The sequence below is a fragment of the Dermacentor albipictus genome, chromosome 9 (assembly GCF_038994185.2).
Source record: "Dermacentor albipictus isolate Rhodes 1998 colony chromosome 9, USDA_Dalb.pri_finalv2, whole genome shotgun sequence".
Taxonomy (NCBI): domain Eukaryota; kingdom Metazoa; phylum Arthropoda; class Arachnida; order Ixodida; family Ixodidae; genus Dermacentor; species Dermacentor albipictus.
Window position 1 is genome coordinate 49,111,497 of NC_091829.1, and position 25,147 is coordinate 49,136,643.

A 25,147-nucleotide genomic window follows, 5' to 3' on the forward strand; every position below is an offset into this window, starting at 1 on the left:
AAAGGGTCATTGATTGAAAGCAGCGATATTTAGTATCGTCGAAATAGGAAATAAGGCCACGAAATGCAGAAAGTCCAGCTTGTACGAGAAAAAGAAAAAAATATATCAAGCAACAAGAGAGAGAGAAAATTGGTTGCAGAAATTACTTATTTCTTTCAGGTGGCCATTAAGTTTAGTGGAGGCTAAATAATGAAATTTTTCATCGTAATGCAGACATTCCTGCGGAGGTGTTCAAGAGCCCAGGCAGCAAAATCAAGCAAAAGCGTTGTATACATACAATGGCAATACAGCCAAAGTTAAACGTTTAGAATTAATGGCCAGCTTAATTACACTATTAACATCGTCCATCTCACTCGTGAACGCTAAAAGCGAACACTAAAAATGGTCCGCAAATTGCTTGTCACATCACTATAGATCTTCATATCATAGTATTATTCCGAACCTCCACGGACATTACGTGGCCGTAATCTTTCCATAAGTCTTAGTAACAATGTTTCGTTTATCTCAGATCAATTGCACGGCGTTATGTCCAACACTCATTCATAAAAATAGATTAAGCTTATACTTTGCCTCATCCTCCAAATTTACCTTTACCTTTACTTGCGAATTCAGAGTCCACTAACGTGTCAAGCCTCTGGAGCCTATTCCATTTCGTTTCATTAGGTGCAAGCGCAGGCTTCTATAGGCGCCAGGTTCAGGCCTGTGCCCGCTGCTCGAGCACTTTCCGTTGACCAAATCCGTTCAACAAAACGCGAACGTCCCCCGCTGATGCGCGCCGCCGATCTGCTAACGGCCACTCCAACCGACGTCATCGGTGGGCGTGTTTGCTTCGCTGCCAGTTCCGCCGCCAGGGGCGCTCTTTGGCGCTCATGGCGCGGATGGTGTGGCACAGTGTGCACCCGCTGCCGGCCTTCGTCGCCTCGTTCAGCGCCACGCTGGACTCGTGCGTGGACGAGTAATAGCTGCTGGACACGACGTCCGAGTCTTGCCCACCGTGGCGGGAGCGCTGACGCTGGGTCATCGGAGCACAGCCGCAGTGCTGCCTCCGGATGGTGCTTCCCCTCGCGCTGTCCTGCACGAGAGCCAGCCGTGCAGTGTTAATGGACATGTTTTGCACAGCGCTGGTTCAGGCTGTTTCGCGAATCCATGGGCAGCATTATCGGGTCGTTAATTTTCTGTGATACTTTCATTTTCGCGAGATTTCGCATGGCTCGGGACCGGACGCGTCAGCGTCTACAATTGACATATCATTTCTTGCACATAGCGAAGTACAGTGTCAGGAACGCTGCCGTCCATAGATGCTGACAAGTACGGTGCGGCGAAGCTGACAGTATCATTGAAAGGGCTCGTATGGAAACGCCACCCCTTCGGCAGTATTCTCCGACGAGCGCTTCTGGGAATGCATTTGTTTTCCAGAGATTTCTCCCGACAACCACTGGATGCATCAGTGTCGACGGGTGACATCGTTCCTGGCACTTTGATAAGAGAACGTGCTTAACTCTGTGCCATAAATGATCCCGCTTGTAGACACCGTTGCTTCATCGCTAATCATACAAAATTAAGCGAAAGCTTATTTTGCTTAGTGATTTCATCGCGCTTCATTTGTGCATGATGGTACAACTGCGAACGATGTGATGACGTTTCTAGATAAGAGACAACATGGAAAACAAGAATATTAAAAGTATTTCGCATGCATCATTGGACACATCGGATTGAGCCCGCGCTCCGAAATTCACTATTATTCGCTTAGCGTGTTATAGCGAACGAAAACTGAAAGATAAAGTTTGGGCATTTAGTACTGTCGACGTCACTAATTCATCGAGTAGCGGGTTCCCCTACCGTCGTTGTTTATGACACTAATGAGATGCACTGAAATTGAAGTGCCTCGAAGTTTTCCAACACAATATTCACGTGGGTGGAATGCTGGATTTCGTTCGAGCACCTCAAGCGTCTTGGGGCGTTCAGGCGTAAGTCCATCGATTGGGAACGCAGCAAACCCAACAGAAAATGAAGATAAACAATTTTTCACCTGCGGTACAATATTTAATTATCAATAAAGAGAAAATCAGACATCCACCCGTTCGTACCCACACGGGTTCCTCGAAAGAAAAACCCTCGCAGTTGAAAAATTCGTGCTGGTCCGGGACGCGAACCCGGGACCACCGCCTTTCCCAGGGCAGCTGCTCTACCATCTGAGCTAACCAGGCGGCTAGCAGATGGTAGGCCGAGAGCGCTCCCATCTGAGCTAACCCGTATGGGTTTCCTTTGTAGCAATTGCTACGAACGGGTGGATGTCTGACTTTACCTTCATTAATTACTACTCTCCACCTTGTGGGTTTTCGCAGAACTATTACGTCAATATTTAATTATCATTTGAAGGCAAGTGATGCGCAGAAACTATACTTTCCCAACACGTAAAGAGAATGGATAGTGTTGTTGTATTTTGTTATAATTTAGTGCGGCAGCAGATTTTTAAATATCGACTGTGGCAAATAGCACAATTATAACGAGTTAACCTAATTACGCGATAAGGCGGACATTACTTCTACGAGAAATGAAAATGCATAATCGACTAATTAAGAAACATTTACTGAATAACTTTTCCATTATTTACTTAGCGGTCCATATGGCTATCTGCGAATTGTAGCCAGTTAGTTCACCAGAAGTATCCACTTGGAAAGAATTCTCAGGGTGACAGCAGTTTCGAGATACTAATTTGTAAGGTGTGCGACGGAATACCTTGGCGTTCCAGTTACTTGTGAGGTTCAAGGCATAAAACGAATATTTTTTTTTTTAAGGTAAGCGGAGTAATAGTGCATTTTTTACCGCAAGTATGACGGCACACACCTCGGAACCAATGCCATCCTCAGAATTCATTACAAGTCGATATCTCTCGCAAGTTCACTAGCTACAATTCGTACATTGCTGCATGCGCTGTAAATGAATTAGTAAAAAATTAGCGAAATTTCGTTGATTAGTCAATTACGAATTTGATTGCTCGTGGAAGCAATGTCCGCTTGTTCGATTAATTTAGTACAAGGATTAGAGTTCTGCTATCTGCCACAAGTGATTTTTAAAGATTTTGATGTAGCTAAACAAAAAAAAGGACACCCTATAGAAGTACAATGCTAAGGATTGAGCGGATGCTGTCCCATCGCACGGGAGCTCGCGCTGCTTATTGTCCGGCGCTTGCAGAACATTCCACTCTAGTGCAATATTACGAAAGACGGTGCATGATATAAACTGCTGCGAATACGCGACCGATCACTTCACTGTCACCAACCTTCATCTAGGCTTCCTTAGAGCGAAGCCTCCCAGACTTTTCTGACCCCATGGCTGTTAGGGGCGGCTGCCTTGCCGAGTCGGTCGTACTTAAACATTCGATCGCGTGCTCGGCGGTGGTATCGATCCTCGGTCCTTCAGCACAGCAGCGCGATGATCTAACCAATAGGTAACAATAGCACGCCTGCTTCTGTCGCTCCAACATCAACTTGCTCCTTGAAACGACCGCAGTGCGTGTCACACTGGACATAGCAGGGGTGCACGAGAGTCCATTGTTCGTGCGCCCGCTTTCCTTCACACCGTAAACGCAAGGAGTGAAATTGGCATATTTACAGCATTCCATTATAACCGCTGCACGAAGGCTTCGCTTTACGTAGATTAGATTAGATTATAGGGTTTTACGTGCCAAAACCACTTTCTGATTATGAGGCACGCCGTAGTGGAGGACTCCGGAAATTTCGACCTCCTGGGGTTCTTTAACGTGAACCTAAATCTAAGCACACGGGTGTTTTCGCATTTCGCCCCCATCGAAATGCGGCCGCCACGGCCGGGATTCGATCCTGCGACCTCGTGCTCAGCAGCCTAACACCATAGCCACTGAGCAAACCACGGCGGGTTTACGTAGATTATACGATGTGCGTTGAGTGCGCATAGTTTCCTTCCTGCTTATTTTTCCCCCCATAGAATACGCTATAAATCGTACGTGCAGATGTTGGAGGCATTCAGAGCAAAATGAACATAGCCTCTGTAGCAATTTTCTGTCTGAGAAATCGTAGGACGTTTCATGCATGTATGATGGGTTAGGTTAGGTTAGATTGGAGCTTGTGGGTAGAGATTGTAATAAATTATTATCCAGTCATGACAAATATATTTCCCACTACATTCATCCTTAACGAATTGTCGTTACAGCAAACCAACAAAGTTATTTTGTCCCCTTATTTTCGGTTTCGTACGTACAATAAGCTTTCATTGCAACGCTGGTATATTCGTTTATACCCGTTTTGTTTTTGTTTCCTCTCTTCTTGCTCTAACCGAACACTTAGAAGCGTAACTGAATCCTGTCAATCCATACATTTAGGTGGAGAACAGCGAGCATGTCAGCTTTCTTGCCGTTCAGTCCACTTCTCCTGCCTGAAGTTATCCGCCAGGCAGCTACGAACACTGCTGCGAGTTCTGCTGGTACGGTTGTTGCTGAAACGTGTACTAGTACGGATTCATAGCCGCATTCGAGAGTGACTTTGCAGATATTTGGCTTGACCGCTCTTACACTGTCGATGTATTCTTGACTGGCACTATCGACATGAAAATTCGTTTTACCATCAATAGTGCGATATAGGAACTTTTTCACCCGCCGTGGTTGCTCAGTGGCTATGGTGTCGGGCTGCTGAGCACGAGGTCGCGGGATCGAATCCCGGCCACGGCGGCCGCATTTCGATGGGGGCGAAATGCGAAAACACCCGTCTACTTAGATTTAGGTGCACGTTAAAGCACCCCAGGTGGTCGAGATTTCCGGAGTCCTCCACTACGGCGTGCCTCATAATCAGAAAGTGGTTTTGGCACGTAAAACCCCATAATTTTTTTTAGGAACTTTTAAAGTTTTGCACCACTCTGGGTCATTCTGACGCCGCGACGCAAATGTGCGCAGGACCTGCGAGCCAGACTCACGGTATCGGTGTTGTCTTCGCTGGCCTTCCGAGCGTTCACCTGCTGACGACGCGTGTCACGTGGTCCACCGCTGCGCCTCTGCGGGTGCGGCGTGCGGCCCGGATCGCGCCTCCCTTCCCGACTGGGGTTCGAACGCTCTTGCAGTATGCAGCGCAGCTCGGTGTTCAACCGGGAGTCGGTGAACACGATGCGCAGAGTGTTGTCCTCCCCCGCTCCTTCGCCGCACTTGTCGCCGCGTGCCTCGCTGTCTGCGGACGACGCCTGCAAGGTGACGCCGTGTCGCCGGCTTTTTACGACCGTTAACGCGGCAACGTTAACTGCCGAAGCAGGGTTTCACATCAAGAAAAGAAAATTAAAACGAACTTGTTCGCCTGTATCTCTGGCCATGGAGATTAGAGCTTTTGTCAGAAGTATACGGGCTACTTAGCGACATCACCATATATATAAATGTACATATATATATATATATATATATATATATATATATATATATATATATATATATATATATATGTATGTATATATATATATATATATATATATATATATATATATATATATATATATATATATATATATATATATATATATATATATATATATATATAACGCCTCCGGGCGTTGGAACTTATGACATACAACGGGAACTCCCTTAGAGAGCTTGGCTGGCGATCACAGGAAACGTAGTTCGTATACTCTCTGACAAGAAGTGTAAAACAAACGAAATATTATTTGAGCTAAAACGTAATCAGTACGGTAATTAATTATTTTGTCACTTCATTTCTGAGCGATCTGCAGCTGAAACTTCGCTCCCGCATATCAAACCGCTACTATTGGCTACGAATTGTTTCGCACGCTTAAATCAGAACTTTTAACTATCAAATTCATTACAGTGATATATATGACGTCAGCGAATTGACGAACTAGCAAACGTAAGGGAACTTTCATTCATACTTTCGCGACGCTGGCACTCATTTAAGGTACACTCACGCGAATTCTGTGATCATTCACCCAATGCTCTCTTATGTGTGTGCGTAATAGCATTTAAGGGAAGAGTATGCCAACGTATCGTGCCTAAGTGTCCCGCATGGTGTAAACATCATATACCGTGTGTCCCAGCTAACGTTAGCCAAGCTGTACGACAATAAAAGAAAAGAAAGATTGGAAAACACGGTGCACGATACAATGCTAAAACCCAGGGTGTTCGATTGTCAGAAGCCCGACGAGTGAACACCGTAGGTCTTGAAATTATATCTTTCACTGTGTTCTTTAAATCTGTTGTTGTTGTTGTTGTTGTTGTTGTTGTTGTTGTTGTTGTTGTTGTTGTTGTTGTTGTTGTTGTTAACTGGAGCTTGGTTATCGTTAGCTTGGACACCCTATATGAGTGACATACTGAAGCCCAGCCGCAGAACTGTTGAATTAAGTGTCGCCTGCATGAAGCAGACACGATTTTCTGCTCTTCCTTTTTTCCTTTTTGATTCTCATTTCCTAAATATATGCACATAGTCTCAAGAATGACTAACTTTGCTGATTCTTCCGACTCGCCGTGTGTCCAAAACAGGTCCTAGGCTAGCATCCTCGCCAAATGCTTAGTTTAACAGTTGCACGTGTGCTTGCTTTCATTTTTCGTTCCGCCCTCTCGGGCTGTTGGAAAGAACGTGTATCGTCGAGAGTCAAGAATTTTTTTATCCAAATAAGCAGGCGACACGCGGCGCTTGTCATCCTGCCATATTTCGCCAATTATCATCACCTACTTATACCCTGCCATTTAAAAAGTCCTTTGGATCATTTTTCCATGAACTCGCATTATTATTCAAAAGTTTAATTTTGGGCATCTGTTTTTGGGATATCACTATTTACTTATATTGTTGCTTGTGCGCCTGTGTCAATCACAGGTTTAACGGTTACGCCGTCATCGACAAGGACGTCACAATATTTATTCAGCTTTGAGCCAGCAATACCTTACGGGCATCCGTTCTCTTTTCTGTTAAGTTTATTTCACTTCTGAGGGTAACAAAAAATATCATCTTGCCTTGCTGGACCTCTTCGTCTTTCGAAGGCCCGACGACCTGTTCCGGCTGGTCTCTCCGGAGCCGACCTTGGGTATGGTCACCCTGAGCTCGCGCTGCGTGCTAGAACGCCCGTCCGCAAATTCCTCGCGACCTCCTCCTCGGTTGTGCCGCGAGCTCTTGATGACTGGTCGCACCACGACTTCCTCCGTGCCCTTCTCCTTGCTGTAGGGCAGGTCGTTAGGCTCGTCGTCCTCGCTGGAGTCGCTACTGGAGGACGAGCACTGATTGACGGTCTTCGGAGGTGCCGGGTCGTCTTGGCACGCGTTCAGCCCCTTGAGTCTTCTAGTGTGCCTGAAGGAAGCATAGCACAACGCGTTTCGGGCAGGATGCAGTGTTATGCGGTCTAGAGCTCAGCTTGAAACTCAATCCTCAAGATAAGTCTTCAAGCTCAGTCCTGAACTCGACAACTTGGGCTCATAAAAAAAAAGTTGAATTGTGGAGTTTTACATGCCACTACCACGATATGATTATGAGGCATGTTGTAGTGGGGGATTCCGGATTAATTTTGACCACCTGCGGTTCTGTAACGTGCACCCAACGTACGGTACATGGGCGTTTTTTGCTTTTCTCCCCCACCAAAATGCGGCTGCCGCAGCCGGAATCTGATCTCGCGCCCTCTGTATTAGCAGCGCAACGCCAAAGCGAGTGCGCCACAACGGCGGGTTCCGCACGCTGGATGCAGGATCGCAAATAACAAAAGGCAATGGATCAAAGAAGAAAAACAAACTGGTCGTTTACAAGGTAGTTGAACAAGGTCGTTACCTATCCACTAGAATAGCTTTCCGCGAGTGAGGCAGCCAATTCCAGGTGGTTATCCGTACTAGTTACTCTTTTTTTCTCCGTTACCTACCTACCTGCCTTACCATACCTTATACCTGCCCTACCCTACCTCACCTTACCTTACCTCACCTTACCTTACCTGCCTTACCTTGCCTTACCTACCTACCCTACCTTACCTACCTTGCCTACCTGCCTGACCTACCTACCCTACTTTACCTTACCTTAACCTACCTATTTATTTATTTATCTACCCGTCTATCTATCCGCATATCTCTATATATGTGTGTATATCTATCTATCTGTAAATGTATGTATGCGAATGCGTACCAACTTTTGCGCATCTGCCGGTGTCGTCCACTTCCGAAATTGTCAAGGTGAGACCTGAGTGATTCAGTATCTATCGATACTGCTTCCGTTTACAGTTTTTCAGAGATTGAATATGAGCCAAGCGGTTGCCGGAACCTCCATGGCCGAAAGTATCTCACGGCACGTGTGAGGGCTTTGGCTGCTGTACAAGAAAAGTCGGCAAGGACTGCGTGCAGAACATCGAACGAACGCCTCGTTTCGCACGAAGCTGCAGAGAAACATTACACTATAAGTGACTTTGTTACCTTGCACCTAGTTCTACGCTGAAGAAATTACTGCCAGGATCCTCAACAATTGTAATGCATCGCCAAAATATGTTATGATTATTGTGTAGAACGCTACAGTTTCTCCAAATCTCGTTCCGTTTATACGCAACTTGCAGCTAGTATAAATGGTTCTCAAATACATTTTTACGCACATTAATCAAGATGTCACATTAGTTCAAAAATTGTTGTACTTGCAGGCAGGTGGTCTATTGATGCTAGTCCTCCGACACACACCACAGTAATACCAGTGCCCCAAGCCAGAGATCTGACCCTATCTTCGTACGCGTCCTAATGACAAATGGAGACAACTTTTTGTATTTTGAATATTGAATTTCGAAACGGTAATGCCGTCGCTATGCCCATCACCACATATCAAAGTACACACAAGTCGTAAAACTTGGCTCATCTTACCCATACAGCGTTCGCTGCTACACATTCCTGTGGAAAGCGCCTGCCTAAACCGTATCTCTATCCCTCACTATAGGGTTTACTTATGACATCCGTCTAGTACTTCCTGTTCTGGCTGAACTATTCTGCAGACATGCTTGGACGCCATCTGAAGTAGCAGTGCGGTCTGACCTGACATAACTGTGCTTGCGACGGAAGCGGGGAGTATCAACGGTTTCTTCGCATCGGGTGCCGCTCTTGCGCTGATAAATCTTGCGATCGCGTTCCACGCAGCCACGCTCCGCTTTTTCCCGATGCCGTGAAATGCAACGCTCCTTCTCAACGAGGGAGCTCGAACTACGGATCACGTGCTCCACCGTCAACTTGTGAGGCTCCGGCAACGAGACCAGAATCACCTGCGAAAGACATTACAGTTTTCATTTATGCTGCCAGGTCACTACTTCAAGCCATCATGAGAAACTGGCGGGTAAACCTTTTTTTTTTTTCAGGCATCGTAGAACAGATTCTTAGCTCGCAAGCAGAAAGGACGCAAGCATGGGAGTTAGGCAGACTGGGAGTGACGGCATCATCGTATTTCTTTTGTATATTTGCATATGTTTACTTTGCCTTTTAGGCTGTTTTTTACTCTTTTTAATTATTTATTTTTTATCCCCTTGAGGAAAAAGTTTGAAATCACGTGATGTTTGTACCACTCCTGCCTGGGCTTCCAAATGGAAGCCGGCAGTATTCTGAAATAAAATAAAAATAAAATAAATAATACATGCTGTTAATAACAATAAAGCGAGCTATACGGAGAAAGCACGTACTTACAAGAGCGCCATCTAGGTGTGCTCGCGTTTTCTTGATTGTCTTCGTCTAATTCGGGTTATGGTTTACGCCAGAAAAGATGTTGCAGCGGAATCAGCCTTGCCAGTACCAGCTCTACGCAAAATTACCTTTACCGCTGTGGTGTACTATTGTATGCTACAGAAGGGGTGATCGCCGCTGAAGCCGGTCACGTCTTCTACTAGTCGTGTGTTTAGAGCTAAAGAAAAAGCAGAAATACAGTATGTTCTAATTCCAAGCCTCTTTGCTTTTGACAGGGTGGTGACAAATATATTGTCTTACATTAGAGGAAGCAGTCAATCCCCTTAATTAACAGCATAGCTGTTCCTTGTTTCACTAATAAACGCTTAAGTGTATGCTGTGCAAGCTCTTCAGGCTATGTTCATGGACTTCGACTTCCTACAAAAGGTAGCTTAATTTCTTTTAATTCTTTTAATTTCGTTTAATTCTGCCGCGCCTAAAAATGTGTCCACGCATTGGCCTGTGCATGCGCCGCTCACAGCAAGAGCGTTTCTGAAAGCGGTCTTCTCCGCATAAAAAACATTTGTGGGGAGAAGCCCAGTACAGTGATTCAATTAGCTTTGCACGTGATTATGCCGTCGGGCCACCGATTACTTGCGTCCGCCAGAAGGAGCTTTTCGTCACAATGTGAAACGCACGCGTCACATGCTCAGTATCGATGATAATAGCAGCATTCAGTAGATAGCATCCTGTAAGTGTCTACTTAGTGCACATGTCCATTTCGTCCACTGCTGAAGTTCTGTTTGGCTGGGCTGGGGCACGGGCGTGAGAAGGGGGCATACTCCCCCAGTCAATCAGCACTTCAGCAGCAGACGAAATGGACGTATCCACTAAGTCCACGTGTCCACGAGGACGTGGACACGTCCTAGTGTCCACGTCCACGTAGGACGTGTCCTAGGACACGTCCTACGACACGACACTAGGACGTGTCCACTAGTGGACGTGGACACGTCCACAAATGGACTTGTCCACTTCATACAGGAACTATCCCCCTGTATGAAGGTTGCCGGTTGGACGAAAGAGTCGCGTTGCTAGCACTGCATCGGCCCCGCATGAGAGGCAATGCGGAGACAAGTTTAAGGCTCGTGAGAAGCGTCATACTAGAGCTCTCATGTATTTGGAAAAGAATCTGGAGGTCTGTAAAGCGTTTACTTTTTAAAAAAAGGAGGTTAGGGGCTAAAAGAAGGTAGCAGGCGTCGATGGAAAGCAGCGCTGAGGCAGAGTGCAAGGAATATCGAACGCCTCTTCTGGTTCATTTCTAGCACGAACATGTTTAGATACGAACCTTGCCTTCCCGCTGCAAGCAAAACAAAATGTGGTTTGGACCCCCGATAACGTCCGTACACCGCCACTAGAGAAATACTTGGAATCAGAAGAAATAAAATTCGCAGTTCCGCCCGAGAGGCGAAGCACCGATTGCGATAGCAAAGTAGTAGATACCTGTACGAAGTAATGATAGTAGTTTTATCAGCCATATAAACTTGTGCACATTCGCTTACTAACTAAATTAACAATGATAGGATGTGTAAGCGTGACTCAACGAGGACGTAGAAAAAGACACACAGAGACAGCGCTGTCTTTGTGTGTCTGCTTCTTTCTACATCCTTGTTCAGTCGCGCTTACACATTCTATCATGGATTTGAGCCAACTAGCCCATGAACGTGTTTTAACTAAATTAACCAGTACGGTGTCACAAGCGCACAGGTAAACACGAACCCATCTCTCTGGATGACAGCGGAAACTGTCCGTGAAAACGCTGGAGTTAGGAATCGCGGCAGCAGCCGCGAGCCAATTGACCTCCGTGCATCTGTCGCTTTAACGCGAACGAAACATAGAAAGCACAGTGCATACGAAGTTACCGGCACTACGCGTACTCTGCAAACATCGCAGATCGCTTTGAATATGGGGCCCGCGTGGGTGCGCACTTTGGCCACGTCGCAGATCGCTTTCAAGAAACACGAGCGCCGGCAACGCGTCTCTACGGTGTCCGCCAAAAGCGTCTACTACAGCGTCCGCGATTCGCATGGACAACGCCGTAGTAGACGCCGCGGTTGTCTCCACTCTGTACGGAGTGGCGGGCGAGGAGGAAATAGAGGCACCTTAGCCGCCACCGGAGAAGAACGCCCCTCCTTCCTTCCCTCGCGCAGAAGAGGGCACGCATCTGGGCGGCCTTCCTCGGTCGCACACGCCAGACTGAACCGTGTTCGCCGGCTCACCGTCACACGCTTTCATTCATACGGAACCTCACGTCGACGGCGACGGCAGAAATGCGCCTGGATTGTCCATATAATTGCTATCGCAATAAAAAACATTAAAAGTATGCCGGAGCAGTTTAGCAACAGCGTGCCGCTGCCGGCTTTGACTAGTAAGCTCAACGTCGGCATCACGTGGTTTTGACGGCTTGTACTTCAACACTCTGTCTAGTCTGCTATTTTTTCGTCTTTCTTTACGCTGGAGATAGGAATACGTCTAACAAACTCACTTCACACTCTGCCATTGTTGTACTGATGATAATTAGGCGCTGAAGGCAAATGTGAAGCTGCTTACTATGAGAACAAGGTTACGTGCTCAATTCCCCGTTGGAGCGGCCGTATTTCTAGGGGGACACAATGCAAGAACTTTCGCGTACAGTGCTTTGGGTGTAGGTTAAAGAACCTCAAGTGATCGAAGGTAATCTGGAGCCTTCCACTACGGCGTCCTTCATAAACCAGTGTAGGTTTAGGACGTTAAAACACAATGCTTTCAAGCTACATACCTGACTGTCTCCTTGAAGCTCGCAAGTCTGCCCCGGCTTCATGCGGTGCACGAAGCGTTCAGTGCTGTCCTCATTATTCTCCTCTTCATCACCGTCACCCTCGTCGTCGACGTTGTCCTCGTCTTCCTTGTTCTCCACATTCTCCTGACAAGGACAATGCAGTTTCAGGAGGTTGGATATGCTGCGCATCATCGGCGAAGGCGGAAAATTGAGCTCCAGGACGTGCTTTTCGACTGTGGACTCAACGGGCCCGTCGGCGCAGCGCCTTTTGGAGCTGCTACGGCTCCTGTCTCGGCTACCAGCGCGGCTTTTTCTACGGCTGCGGATCGGTGAGGATGACTCCCGGGTGTGCGTGAAGGTGAACGTACTGGGACAGTCACCTTCGCGCTTGCGCCTTGTAGCAGCTACCTTTTCGACGCACTCGTTCTCGGAAGACGATGACGAAGAGGAACTGCCGGTGTCTACCGAGCGATAGTTGGAGCGGTACCGGCTGAAGACGTCCCCGCACTTCCCGTCTGCCTGATTCGTAGTGCCATTCTCGCCCGATGCTTTGCTTCTCTTCTCGCTTTTTCTTCCGCCGCGGGACTGTTGGGCGCCATTTTGTGCGTCACCGTCCTCTTCTGCGCCCATTCTGCGGTGATGGTCTCCTTCTGAGGCATGCTTCACTGATGTCTGAAAGGAAGGAAATTATTATTGACCTAGACGGAAGACACTATGGAGTTTTAGCTTTCCCGTAAGCGTACTGACTTTTGCGGAATGCGGCTTCACCTTAGGCGTAAATCATGACGACGATGATAATGATTTCTACAGACAGTTTTCTCTCCAAACGTGGCGGCGACAAACAGTCACTTGGCCTCCTGCTTCAGTTAATTAACTTTATATACTTAAATAGCATTTCAGTGTCTTGCCTATCTCTATGATATTTTGTCTCTTCATAAAACATATCTCTATACATATCTCTAAACATATCTCTATATCGTACACTTATCTATGCCTGCATGTTGCTGGGTGAGTATCTTGGCGTCACATTACGATCTGCTGATTCGTTTCCGGGCTTTTGCTGCTGCAGCCACGCATACACATACCTCATCTTGTGGCACATATTTGCTTCAGTTTGTTCTTTGAAAACGGCTGGGAGAGTGTCGCCACCTGGTGGCGCAGAGTGTAACCAGAGTGGACAATTACCTAATATTGCAATAACCAACAAACCCTGCTCTGTTTAACTGTCAGTGCAAATTCTATATATTCGTTAACGTGTAGTCCCTTGTTTTACATTTTTATTCGAAAATAACACACCTGCAACACGAGAACATGTTTAACGCTTTGTGCACGGCTGGACAAAGCGTCACAAGATCTCGTTACCAAGGTGGTTGCTATATCTAGGGCTAAATTTGAGCACAGAGAAATTAGGCATTATGATCTTTAATGAAGATGCGAGTAACGACATGCTATCAATTCAACAGCAAGTCATACCCATAGTTAAGCAACATAAATGCCTGGGGATATATATAAACGAAGGAAATACCTGCTGAAATATCTACCAAGATAACGTGAGTATGAAGGGAAAGCGGAATACGGCAATAATAAAACACCCTAAAGGGCCCCTTACCAGGTCTGGTCATTTTGAGCTGACAAGCGCGGTGCATACATTGTGCACTAGCGATCGTGTCTGCTAAATTTTATATCCCTAGCACTGTGGAAAGAACTAAAATTTCCAACCAAATGCGCCGTTGTCCCTTTTCCGAGCGGGCGCCGCGCTCTGAGCCGGAGAGTCAACGTCGAGAGAAAGAAAGAGAAACGAAGAGGGAAAGTCAATCGCACAAGTGCGCCTACGTGCAAGGCAGTGCGGTGACGTCATTCACAGTGACACGTCACTTTGAGAATTATTCAAGGCAACGTCACTTATTTGTTTAGTCTGTAGCTTCAACAGACTAATTAAAGTTTAAAGAAATAATAGTACGAACCGAATGCCTGCATGTACTTCCGTTTCGTCAACTCGTTCACACGCTTGCGCGCTGATAACGAAACTATGTAATTTTCTACCGTGTTCCAGAGCTGCGATCATGTTCTCTCATGCTTTCTCGTCTGCTCCAGTGACCTTGATTGTGGCACTGACTTATATACCGCTAATCAAGTGTTCTCGTGCAGAGCGCGCAAAAACCGTCCGCTGCGCGAAACGAGACAAACGCAAGAGCTCGCGCACGAGATCGTCTCTGGAAGTGCGCCATTCAGTAAAAAACGCCAGAGAGAAAAAAAGAAGGCGAGGCCCGTCACGAAGGCCGTCACGCGATTCTCCGATACCGGTATGGGAGAACGCGGGTAAGGAATTTCGCTTGCGGAGGCTTGACGGGGAAAGTGGAGGGAGTGTCTGGGCTGGTGGTGACGCGCGCCTCCTAAAATCATAGGTTCGCGGCTCTCTAGCCGTAGGAAACGTCCACACCTAGTAACGCTGCGGTTCAACGCGGGTGGAAGCATTAGCTGGTCAGCAGTCGAGATAAGCAAGACACTTTTGGAGTGCTTGTGGCACAAAAAAAGCGGAAAAGAGATCGACAGAACCGGAGTCGTTACAGGCATAGATAACTGTAAAACATAGAGATAGAGGTTTTAATGAAGAAAGAAAAGATCAAGGGGAGATAGATGGCCCAAATGCTAGGCTGTAGTAGGTGTTCTAAAAACCTGATCAGATTAAGCAGGTTAAGTGACTGTACGTCGTAGTCCCGTTTCAAGCGGAATTCCAATAAAAATCGTGATCATAATCTACCGTCCAGGTCTTCGGTATTCCGTGAAGGTTAATGCGTTTACAGACAAACTAAAGGTTCCGTCTGGAATGCTTGTAGTCGTGCTGACTTTTTAAGGTGAAAGCCTTATACGTCTCATCGGGCAGTCGACCCTCAAAGTCCTTGAGTGAAAAAAAAGTGGCGACGACACGAAAGGTACAATAAGGCTACGAACCCGCAGCTTTTGTTGGGAATCGAACCCTCGACCTTTGGTGGGAGTTGAACCCTCGACCTTTGGTGGGATGACTAAGTGAAGTAGACTAGACTAAGCGAATTCCCAGGGATGTGTACGTCATGTTTCTGTCTTTAATGCACTGGCACTTGGGCTGTCGCCTTCAAGTCGTCTTAGGGATAACAAAAGAGACCCTGTTAATTTTTCTTATTTTGTAGGAGTAGTCGAGCGAAAATGTACGAAGAAGTGTACCTAAATATCACTGTTTCTTATATGTGTGCCTTAAGTCATCTCTCACTGTGTTCTGCCTCTCATAGACAAAAAATGAGGTAGGGTAACTGGTCGAACGCGACAAATGCGAATGCGACCTTGTGACGCCACGTTCACAATTTCCTTTGGCGTTACCCTTCGCACGAGCCACATGACACATTTAGAGATAACGCGAGCGATACTTTCTCTGCTTTTGTACCCGCCGTGGTGACGTAGTGGCTTTGGTATTGCGCTGCTAATACTTAGAGCGCGGGATCAGTTCCCTGTTGCGGCGGCCACATTTCAATGGGGCCAAAAGGCAAGAACGTCACTGTGCCGTGCATTGGGGGCAGGTTTAATAATCCCAGGTGCTCGAAATAACCCGGAGTTCCCTACTACTATGGCGTTCCTCATAATGATACCGTCGTTCTGGCACATAAAACCCTCGTTTTTTTTAAAATCATTTCGTGTTTTGTCACCCTACAACACAAAATATGACTTCATGATTATAGCTTGGAATAAGACAGTTGAGACCCAATCTATATCGAAGTCAGCGCTTTGCTTGTCCAGTTTTATTGCTCGTGCTGGTACGAACTCGCTCAAACCAACACTGCGCTGAGGAGGGTAACTCTTGGCCATCACATCTGCGTGTGTAACTACATCCGTAACCTACCATATAGTGGCTTTGATTTCGAACTAGCGAGTTGCCCCGAATGCATGCCTCACTCTGGCACCAGCTTATTGTCGATTTACTATAATAGAGTTGTAGCCTCTTCGTCAACTATTACCCTTTGCGGAATACTGATGGTGTTGGACTGCTGAGCACGAGGTCGCGGGATCGAATCCCGGCCACGACGGCCGCATTTCGATGGGGGCGAAATCCGAAAACGCCCGTGTACTTAGATTTAAGTGCGCGTTAAAGAACCCCAGGTGGTCGAAATTTCCGGAGTACTCCACTACGGCGCGCCTCATAATCAGAAAGGGGTCTTGGCACGCAAAACCCCATTATTAAATTAAAATTTGTGGAATACCGGACACGGGCAGTGCTAGTGGCGCCGCTTCGTGAGGTTGGGTTCAACTAGAGCATACGAAACTAAAATTGCAGCGATCTCGTTGTATACTTCGCTGCTAGTGTGAAGACGTCGGTGTTTTATTCATTTATTTTTCTCTCGGCGAGGACACTCGTGCAACAACAACAAAAAAGAATATTACGAAAACATTGTGCTTGAACAAAGCGTCACGACGTGCCAGCACTGGTCCCATGCATTTATAGTTACTGTATACAGTTCCCTTTAGGGGAGCTCCCTTCAGAGCTTTTCACTCTCTTTATAGGGGAGTCATTTACAGTAGATGACTCCTGTTAGGGGGAGCTTTTATGACTAAATTTAGAGGATCCAGATACAGTAACTCTACGTTCGGTGTTCTGGTATATCGCAGACGAAAATCCCGGACGGGATAACATTATAGTTACGCCGGCTTGTCACGCCGCTTACGCACTCTGAAGCAGCAGGAGTCGCTGGCCGCTGGACTCCGGCAGCAGCGCCTGTGTCCTTCGGGAACCGTGGACGCAGGTTGGGCACCGCGATCGCTGAAGTCACCGTCGCGCATCCGGCGCTGGTGCCTGTAGTGGTGGTGCCTCTGACGCCGGTGAGTAACCGACCCGCCATCAGGGTGTTTTTGAACCGCAGGGCGCTCGTCTGTGCGCATCTCACGTCGGTCGACTGCCGACGAGGCGGACCGGTGACGGTGACGACGGGGACGGCTGCCCGACCGAGACTTGGAGACGCGATGGCCGTCATCGTGTGCCTTCCCAGAAGCCCTCTGCGCGCGGCAAGCAACGGAGATGGTCCCTTAAATGTGGAGCGCGTATACGGACGATTTCATTTTGAATTCGTGGGGGCGCCGCCATCTTGGGCAGACGCACGAACAATTCTCAAAGTTTTGTGCGAAGTACATCGAGTGACACTGTGATCACGAGACACGGAACGCATCCGTACAACCATTTCCATGCGTGTGAATCGGCTGTAGTAGCGCGCATTTGGTTGTCGCAAGTAGGAAACGGCAGCGTTGACAGCCCAAGATGGCGGTACTCAGACAAGCTCCAAGTTGGCAAGCGAGAAGGCGCCCCTGACTTCGCAAACGGTTGTAACGGCAGTTACCCGGCCAGGCGCGCTTGGTTATGGGCACGTGTGCATTCCCACATGCTTTAGGAAAACGAAGACTTTTCTGTGCTAATGCTTTGAAAGTGCTATTTGGGAAGTGACTAAGCCGTATAAGCCGTGTTGCCTCCAGACAACCTCATAAATCGAGCAGGTTACACACACGTGCCGAAGTGTCGTGAAGTTCGTAGAACTGAAACTTTGCTCCTGCCAAGCTTCTTCAACAAACAGTTTTTTGTATAAGGCACACGGGAAATTTTTGACGACTTTGATTAACTGAAACCTTCGTTAAAGTGAGGTTTTACTGTAATTAAGTCGACTGCTGCTCCAGCTGCGGTTACGTGGTGAAATTATTATCCCTGTAAAGCCTAAACAGTTTCACACCAAGGAAAAGTACAACCTTCTCGCGTTTATGACTGTCTATGGGGAGTTTATTCGTACAAAAAAAAAGAAAAGATGATGAAATGTTAGGTGAGTAAAAACTTAGTATATTAATTATTTATTAATCATTGGTTTTCTGAACTACTTTCGGCTGAACATGCGCTCCAGCTTATCAAAAACACCCTGCAGGCTGTGCGTTCATTCTTGCGCCGAAATAAAATGTTTGAGTCATGAATCTCAGCGTAGCGAAAACGTAGGAACCATCGACGATCAGTGTCAATGTAAGCAAATAGCCGAGCACTCCAAGAAAGATAATCGCTTTACAAAAGGAATGACGGGCTTGAAGGCGTATACTTATTGCAGTTAGGATATCTAGGTAGCGTTCATTATTTCATTGCATAATCCCATAGAAAACAGAGCCGTTAACCGACATACCTGTAGTGGTAGTATAAGTGGCTCTACCTATAAGCCCATTTCTCATATGTGTGTTTTATCTCGAGCGGTACAAGTGCCGGCGTGGAAAGCCACTACGATCCTCCCGTCGCACAGCCGCCACCAGGGGAGAAGGTGGTGAGTTAGGTTGTCTGTCCTTCCCGAGTGCTTTACCACAGCATTTAAACCTTGAAACGACCCATAGCTCTCGCCCGAGAGCGCGTGCGTCTCACAGAGCTATAACAGTGGGCGTTCCGCGACCAACGCGCCCCGAAACTCGGCTGCGCGTGAGCACTATCCCTTTTCCTCGGCGCCTTTGCATCGACGGTGAAAGGTGGTGGTGGCGGTGAAAAACTTTTATTGCTCTCAGAATAAAAGCACATGGAGGTACGCATATGGGCCGGTCCTTAAGGGCACGGCCCTTAAAATACTAGGTGGAATCCCTAGTACGGGACCCCAGTGGCGTAGGCCGCTGCCCGGGCGCGCTCAACCAAGGCCCTTTGGGCCTGTAGGTCATAGGAGCCGAGCAGGGTCGCCTCCCAGTCCTCCCGAGTGGGGTTGGGGTGGGGGGCAATAGCTGGGAAAGTCCGAGTCCCACCCAACCGGCATCCACCACGAAAACGGGCGAAAGAGCCAGCGAAAGCTATTCGCTTTAAAATGGTACACGTTGGAGCTTTACAGGGTTACGGAGCTACGTGGCCAACCACCTGGTTCCTGCACTTTTTCTTCCGGCAGTCGCAGCGACCGTGCCCTGCAGTACATCGGCTTCTTGCTGGAGCAGCCTGCGGCGCCGTGATCTGGAACTTCAGAAGCCGGTTGGACACCTCCTTGCTGTCTTTGTCTCCGCCGCTTGGCGCAACCTGCATGGTTCCTCTTTTACAAACGTCGTAATCTGAATCCGAATGAAACAGAGTGAGGAACAAAGACGCGTTCCTGGTGTTCTCCGATTAGTGTAAAGAGCGCACATTGCAGCTTTAAATTAAATTTCTGCTACGACGGCAGTTTCCTTTATTCTTGTAATCGGGTCTGTTGCTCAACGGCAACGCTGGAGCTCGGTGAAGGTTGCTCAGACCAGCCGACCTGTGCGCTGTAAGCAACTATAGCCGTCGCAGGCACAGACTACTAGTTTTGTTTGTTAGTACACATGCCTAGTGTATGTACTGCAGTTATAAAGCAATCTGCGAAGGCTGCGTGCGATGTTACAGTTTTTCACGGCTGCTGCGACTACCGATATATGGTACCAATATACGTATACGTACAACTGCGTGCGCAAAGAATTTCTCGGACGACGCACCACAGGAGAAAAGGAAACTTTTTTTTTACTGCTGGAGGCAGCTTGATTTGCGAAAGGCAGTGCAAAAAATCTCACAGGCAAATGCATAATACGCACTTGTATGATCATCTCTTAGGAAGCGAAGAAATTCAACGTAGGAAATTGTAATCACGGAAATAAACATAACTTGCAAATGTGTTCCAGTGCATGCATCGTGCTAACAGCTCTTCAGATATTGTATTTAAGACATTTTAGCAGAGCTAGCTTTGATTGTTTGTTGGCTTGTTTGTTCCCTTGGTTGTTTACTTCTTCATTCACTTGTTCATTTGTTCCTTTGTTTGTTTGTTAGTTTGTTTGCTTGCTTGCGGGTTTGTTTGTTTGTTTATACTTCCTAGTCTGTGTTTTCGTTGTTCGTTTGTTCGTTCGTGTGTCAGTATGCTTTTTGTTTGATTGATTGATCGATTTTTTGTGCGAAAGCGTCAAATGACCCATTTAGCGAAAAAGCCGGCGTCTGTGGTCTGCAGCAGTGAAGCGGCACCTAAACTCGCTTGCCATTGGATGCGACGCCACGTCACGAGCTGCGCCTCGACGGAGAAGAGCGGAGGAAAGGGCACACCTGCTGCCTCGATAGTGCGCCAGGTGTTGCGTGAGGGGAGAGGGCATCGCCGCGACTCCACGTCACCCTCGCTCTCGAACTCGGCACGAGCGCTCCTCGACGGAGCAGGATAAGACTATCTTACGGAATCATTTAGGTGCCGCCATCTTGGGCTGTTAACGCTGCTGTTTTCTGCCTTTAACGACGAAGTGTACGTACCTACAGTCGATTCGCAAGCATGAGAATAGTAGCATAAATTCATTCATTGTTTCATTACCATGTTACGTCAGTTTACGTCTAATAAAACATAGAAATAGTTTGCGTAGCAGCCGAAGGTGGCGGCGCCCAAGAAGCCAACATAAAATAGTCGTAGCACGCCTGTGCACTCTGCTTTATGGCGCCATATCAAAATTTCCACTGTCAAGCCCGGTCAATCACCGCGTCTTACTCGGGAGCATTCCCATTACATTCTATGGCAGTCGGGCAAGGTAGCATGACGTCGTGGATCGAAGTGCGCAGATCTGGCGTTATCTAGGAGGCATTGGCAGAACGGGCGAAAGGCAACACCCTGTTGATGCGATTCTACGCCAGGTGTTGCGTGAGGGGAGAGGGGATCGCTGGGTCACTGGCATGCAGCATTGGCACCGCAGGTTGCTGCTGCCTGTTGGCTCGGCTAGCACGTGCCGCTATGGTACATTAGTCGCAGCGCAAAACTCGAACATCGCCCAGCGCCGTTCAATTGGAACACTAATGCTTTCACATGCACAACTCATAAGATGCGCTTAGGTGTCCTCGGATTTCTTTTTTTGTTTGAGCGTTTGTTTGTTTCTCTGTATGTCTGTCCGTCCGTCCACTTGCTTGCTTGCGTTTGTTTGTTTCATTGGTTGCTAGTTTGTTCTTTCTTTTGTTATTCGTTCGTTGGTTTGTTAGTATGTCAGCTGGTTTGTTTGCTTGTTTTTTTCGTTCGAGCATTCGTTTGCTTCTGTGTTTATCGTTGATCCGTTTGTTTGTTTGTTTGTTTGAACGTCACTGGTCGAGTCCGCAAAAGCCAGACGCTGAGCTCACCTCAGCTTCCTTGTCGGCATCGTTGTCCTTCATGTCGTCCTCAAGCATTTTCGTTTTGGCTCTGGACTGCTCGAAGGACGTCCCGATCTGCTTCAGCTCCTGAAAGAAGCAAAAACAAAAACTGAACACACTGTATCTTTCGTGGTTTTTAAGGAGCCATTATACATACCAACACTACCGTTAGTTTAGCGTAGTGAATATTTTTTTTACCTTATTTGCTTTTATTTTGCTGTTATTGGTGACCCAACTGATGGACAAAGTTTCTCTTTTTGAATTTCACACCCGTACCACAGCACTGGTGCGTTAGTATGACGTCACAGACTTAAGCATATTTAAGCCTATTTCACGTAGCAAAAAAAAAAAAAAACTCAGAACTCACTAGTTTGATTTTTCGGTTTCTTAATGCAGCAATGTAATTCTTGGTTATCCATAAACTAATCACAGACTTTGCACAGATGCCATGACCTCACGAGGAGCTAGCGCTGGAGCTGCAATCCCGTCATTCGCTTTTTAATTATTTCTCGATTTTCACGGACAGGCTGACATTTGTGGTATTATAGAATTGTAATTTACTAGCCCATATGATTTAAAATTTCCAACTTCACCACTGTTAAACACCACTGTACAATTGGTATAATGCATTCCTCTTTTATATTGAATGTATGTTTTGTAAAACCTCTTCTGCTTGGACGCATTGCCTGCAGTATTGCATGCAATAAAAAAATAAAAAATCTTCTCCCTCCGTCTTTTTTCCCCTGTGGCGGCTTCGGGAGAGGAGAACCGCAGTTGCCTTACCGCTGGCACTCGCGCCGCTGGATACAAAGCACTCATGACTAATCGACGCACATGTATAACCACCTATACTACCTCGACGGATTTGCTGGTTAATGTCTCTGTTCTCTACAGAAATGCGCAATAAAATGACGAACACGATCTAAAATAATATCCTCATTGCAAGAAATATATGTCTTCGATCCTGCCGTTCTTTTAAAAAAAAAAGAGCGAATATCTTTCTTGGAGCATTCGGCAATTCGCTTACATTTACGATTTCTGGACAATTTTGTTACGTGAGTGTACGAGAAAAATTGTACGTCTCCATGTTGAGTGCTGGGTACGTGGCGCACCGGCGCACCTTGAGAAACTCCTCGCTCACTGACGACGTAGAGAAGCCGCCGGAGGCCACGGGGCGCGCTGCGATCACGGTGGGGTTCGAGTCGTCGTCGTTTTCCGGGCTCGAGTCGCCCGCCCCCTGCTTTCGCGACGCCTGTTCCTTCTCTGCCTTTTCGTCCGTGGTCTGGTCCTCCCGTGTTTCCTTTAGTCCGTAGGTCGAGACCCCGTTCCCTTGGTTCATGGCCGTAATCCACTACGACCTGTGGGCGGCGTAGGCGCCGCTGCGGGAGCTCCCATTGGTTTTCGAGGTCCGGCCGCAGCTCCGTAGCCTCTGGAGACGCGGCGACGATCTCGCACGGGGCAGTAATTTGGACAGAAAGCGCGATACCCGAGTCTCGACCCTGAGCTCCACAGCCCAGGGTCGTCGTCTTTCTTTTCCGCGAGGAGGAAGGAAGGTTCCGTTTTGATGATGGTGATGATGATTCCCTTTTATGGCTCGCATCCACCACTTGGGCAATAACTAACTTCGCCGGTCATTCTCTCTCCCTTGGGGCGTATCCGCTGTGATTCAGCCGCAGCGACGTCTTTGTTGCTGTATCAGTTTATTTCATAATGATATAAATTTGATAATGCGATGACCACTCTTTGGGCACTTCACGCACTTTTTCGTGGACTGGCTGTCTGTCTCACTGACCGTTTTTCCGCCAACCTTAGTCACGGGTAGTCCATGGTCGAATGGGTAGCCCGTCGAGCTGCTGTGCTGAGGGAATAGGGTTCAAAACCAGCTGTCGGATCAACCTGGGTCAATGAGTCAGCGCTGTTGTCTATATTGTCCTGTTGTTTTATTCCACATTTAGTGAAATAAAAGAATTTTTCGAAAGATCCAGGCTAAGTTTCGCAAAACAAACGTTGATTCTTTCTACAGTGACATTTTCCCGCTTCATATAAAAATTTCACTGAGAACTGAGAATAGTCCGGACCCCACTTTGTCTGTCCTTGTCTGAACACACCCAGTCACTAGCAGTGTTTTTGCCAAAGTTCAGCAATCAAGCTTAGTCTGAGAAGGTTCTTTTGGGAATCATTATAAGGTTCAATAGCAATTATCATCTCGAAACTGCTATCCTGGAAATTCGTCCCAAGTGGATACGCCTTGCGAACTCACCAGCTACAATTTGTAAATTACAATATGTATTCTTTTGGGACCACGGCCGGACCCTTGTCCTCGATTTGGTGTTTTAAAGGTTGTACTTGTGAGGTTCCTGCACAATTTAGGGTGGTCTCGATTCGATACTTTGAGGAGTTTTCCCTGTTCATGTTAATTCGTATGCCACCAGCTTCGCCCCCTTCATCAACGCATCTATATATATCTTTTTTTACTCTCCTCTCCCTTGCCCAATGCTGAGTAGCAGGTCAGAGAGAGAGAGAGCGAGAGAAAAATTTATTTACATAAAGGCAGCGAAAGAGTAGCAGGTCAGAACATTGATTCAACACGACCTCTCAGCTTTCCTTGTCGTAATAAATGTCTCTCTATCTCCACCATCTTGTCGAATTTGCCATCTTGTACTTTCTAATTGGCTTACGAGACGACTACGGCCTCCGCGGTTGTCTGAGAACGCCAACATGGCGAGATATGAAACAGCGCCCAATCCGCGAGTCGATTGGAAGTAAGCAGTGGAACCTGCTGATCCCCTTGTGACGAATGACTATACCACCGCAGCTGCTGTACCCCCTGGCACCCGCTGACGGGTGAAGCTTCGAGATATGGCACCAGTTTCCAGATAAGTGCATGTTTACGGCAAGTTTGATGGCGCTTTTGTCCCAACACTTTTTTTTAACAAAACACCGTTTTATGTATGGACGCCATAAAGCAACTGGGACGCCCACTCATTTCATCGCACGCTTTAGGAATTACATCATCTCAAAACTGCTATCCTGGAAATTCGTTCCAATGCGCCTTGCGAACTCACCTGCTACTATACGTAAATTACAATAACAGCATAATAATTAGATGATAGTGACAGGGGTGGTTGGAGAAGTATGGGAGAGGCATTTGCCCTGCAGTGGGCGTAGCCAGGCTGATGATGATGATGAATCAGAAAGTAACACTCAAGCACGAAGACATCGGCGAGCGAAGTCGTCTTTAAGTGGTAAAGGCAAGGCGCAGAAGACCAGGACTTAGGAAGAAGAACACAAACGACAAGACGTTTGTGTTGTTTGTGCGCCTTGCCTTTACCACTTCAAGCATGAACCAACTAGCCCAAGCAAGAGTTTTACTTGAAGTCGTCTGTCGTCGAAATTTAATCTACGGGGCACACGCGCCGGCTGATCGTACATTCCAGCGTAATATCTGGTACTCGCGTGCGTTATGTACACAAGTACTGGCGTTGCGCGCGCAGTCAGATTACATAAACATTATTTCGCTACAGACGGTTTGCTCTGACGTCATCGCGGCTGCCGTCTTGGGGTACCAGCACGACGAGAAGCTGCATATAAA

The 25,147-nt window shown here is 47.2% G+C and overlaps 1 protein-coding gene and 1 long non-coding RNA gene across 5 annotated transcripts in view; one reads left to right on the forward strand and one right to left on the reverse strand.

The window, feature by feature from the left end:
- Positions 1-5,063, forward strand: part of LOC135916207 (uncharacterized) — a 353,303-nt gene extending 348,240 nt beyond the window's left edge. For 2 of the 4 annotated variants that reach the window (XR_011508620.1, XR_010568874.2), the window contains one exon: positions 4,928-5,063. This is a non-coding gene — a long non-coding RNA (uncharacterized lncRNA). The remainder of the gene's footprint in view (positions 1-4,927) is intronic. The other 2 variants (XR_011508619.1, XR_011508621.1) reach the window with 1 other exon arrangement.
- Positions 253-23,098, reverse strand: LOC135916206 (nucleolar and coiled-body phosphoprotein 1-like). Its single transcript, XM_065449493.1, has 9 exons — positions 22,676-23,098; positions 21,544-21,642; positions 19,318-19,470; positions 17,136-17,459; positions 12,441-13,112; positions 9,011-9,234; positions 6,980-7,310; positions 4,948-5,208; positions 253-1,072 (listed from the first exon to the last, which is right to left on the reverse strand). The coding sequence occupies exons 1-9, from the start codon at positions 22,892-22,894 to the stop codon at positions 809-811; spliced, it is 2,547 nt and encodes an 848-aa protein (XP_065305565.1). The 5' UTR covers positions 22,895-23,098; the 3' UTR covers positions 253-808.
- Between the last annotated feature and the right edge of the window lie 2,049 nt (positions 23,099-25,147).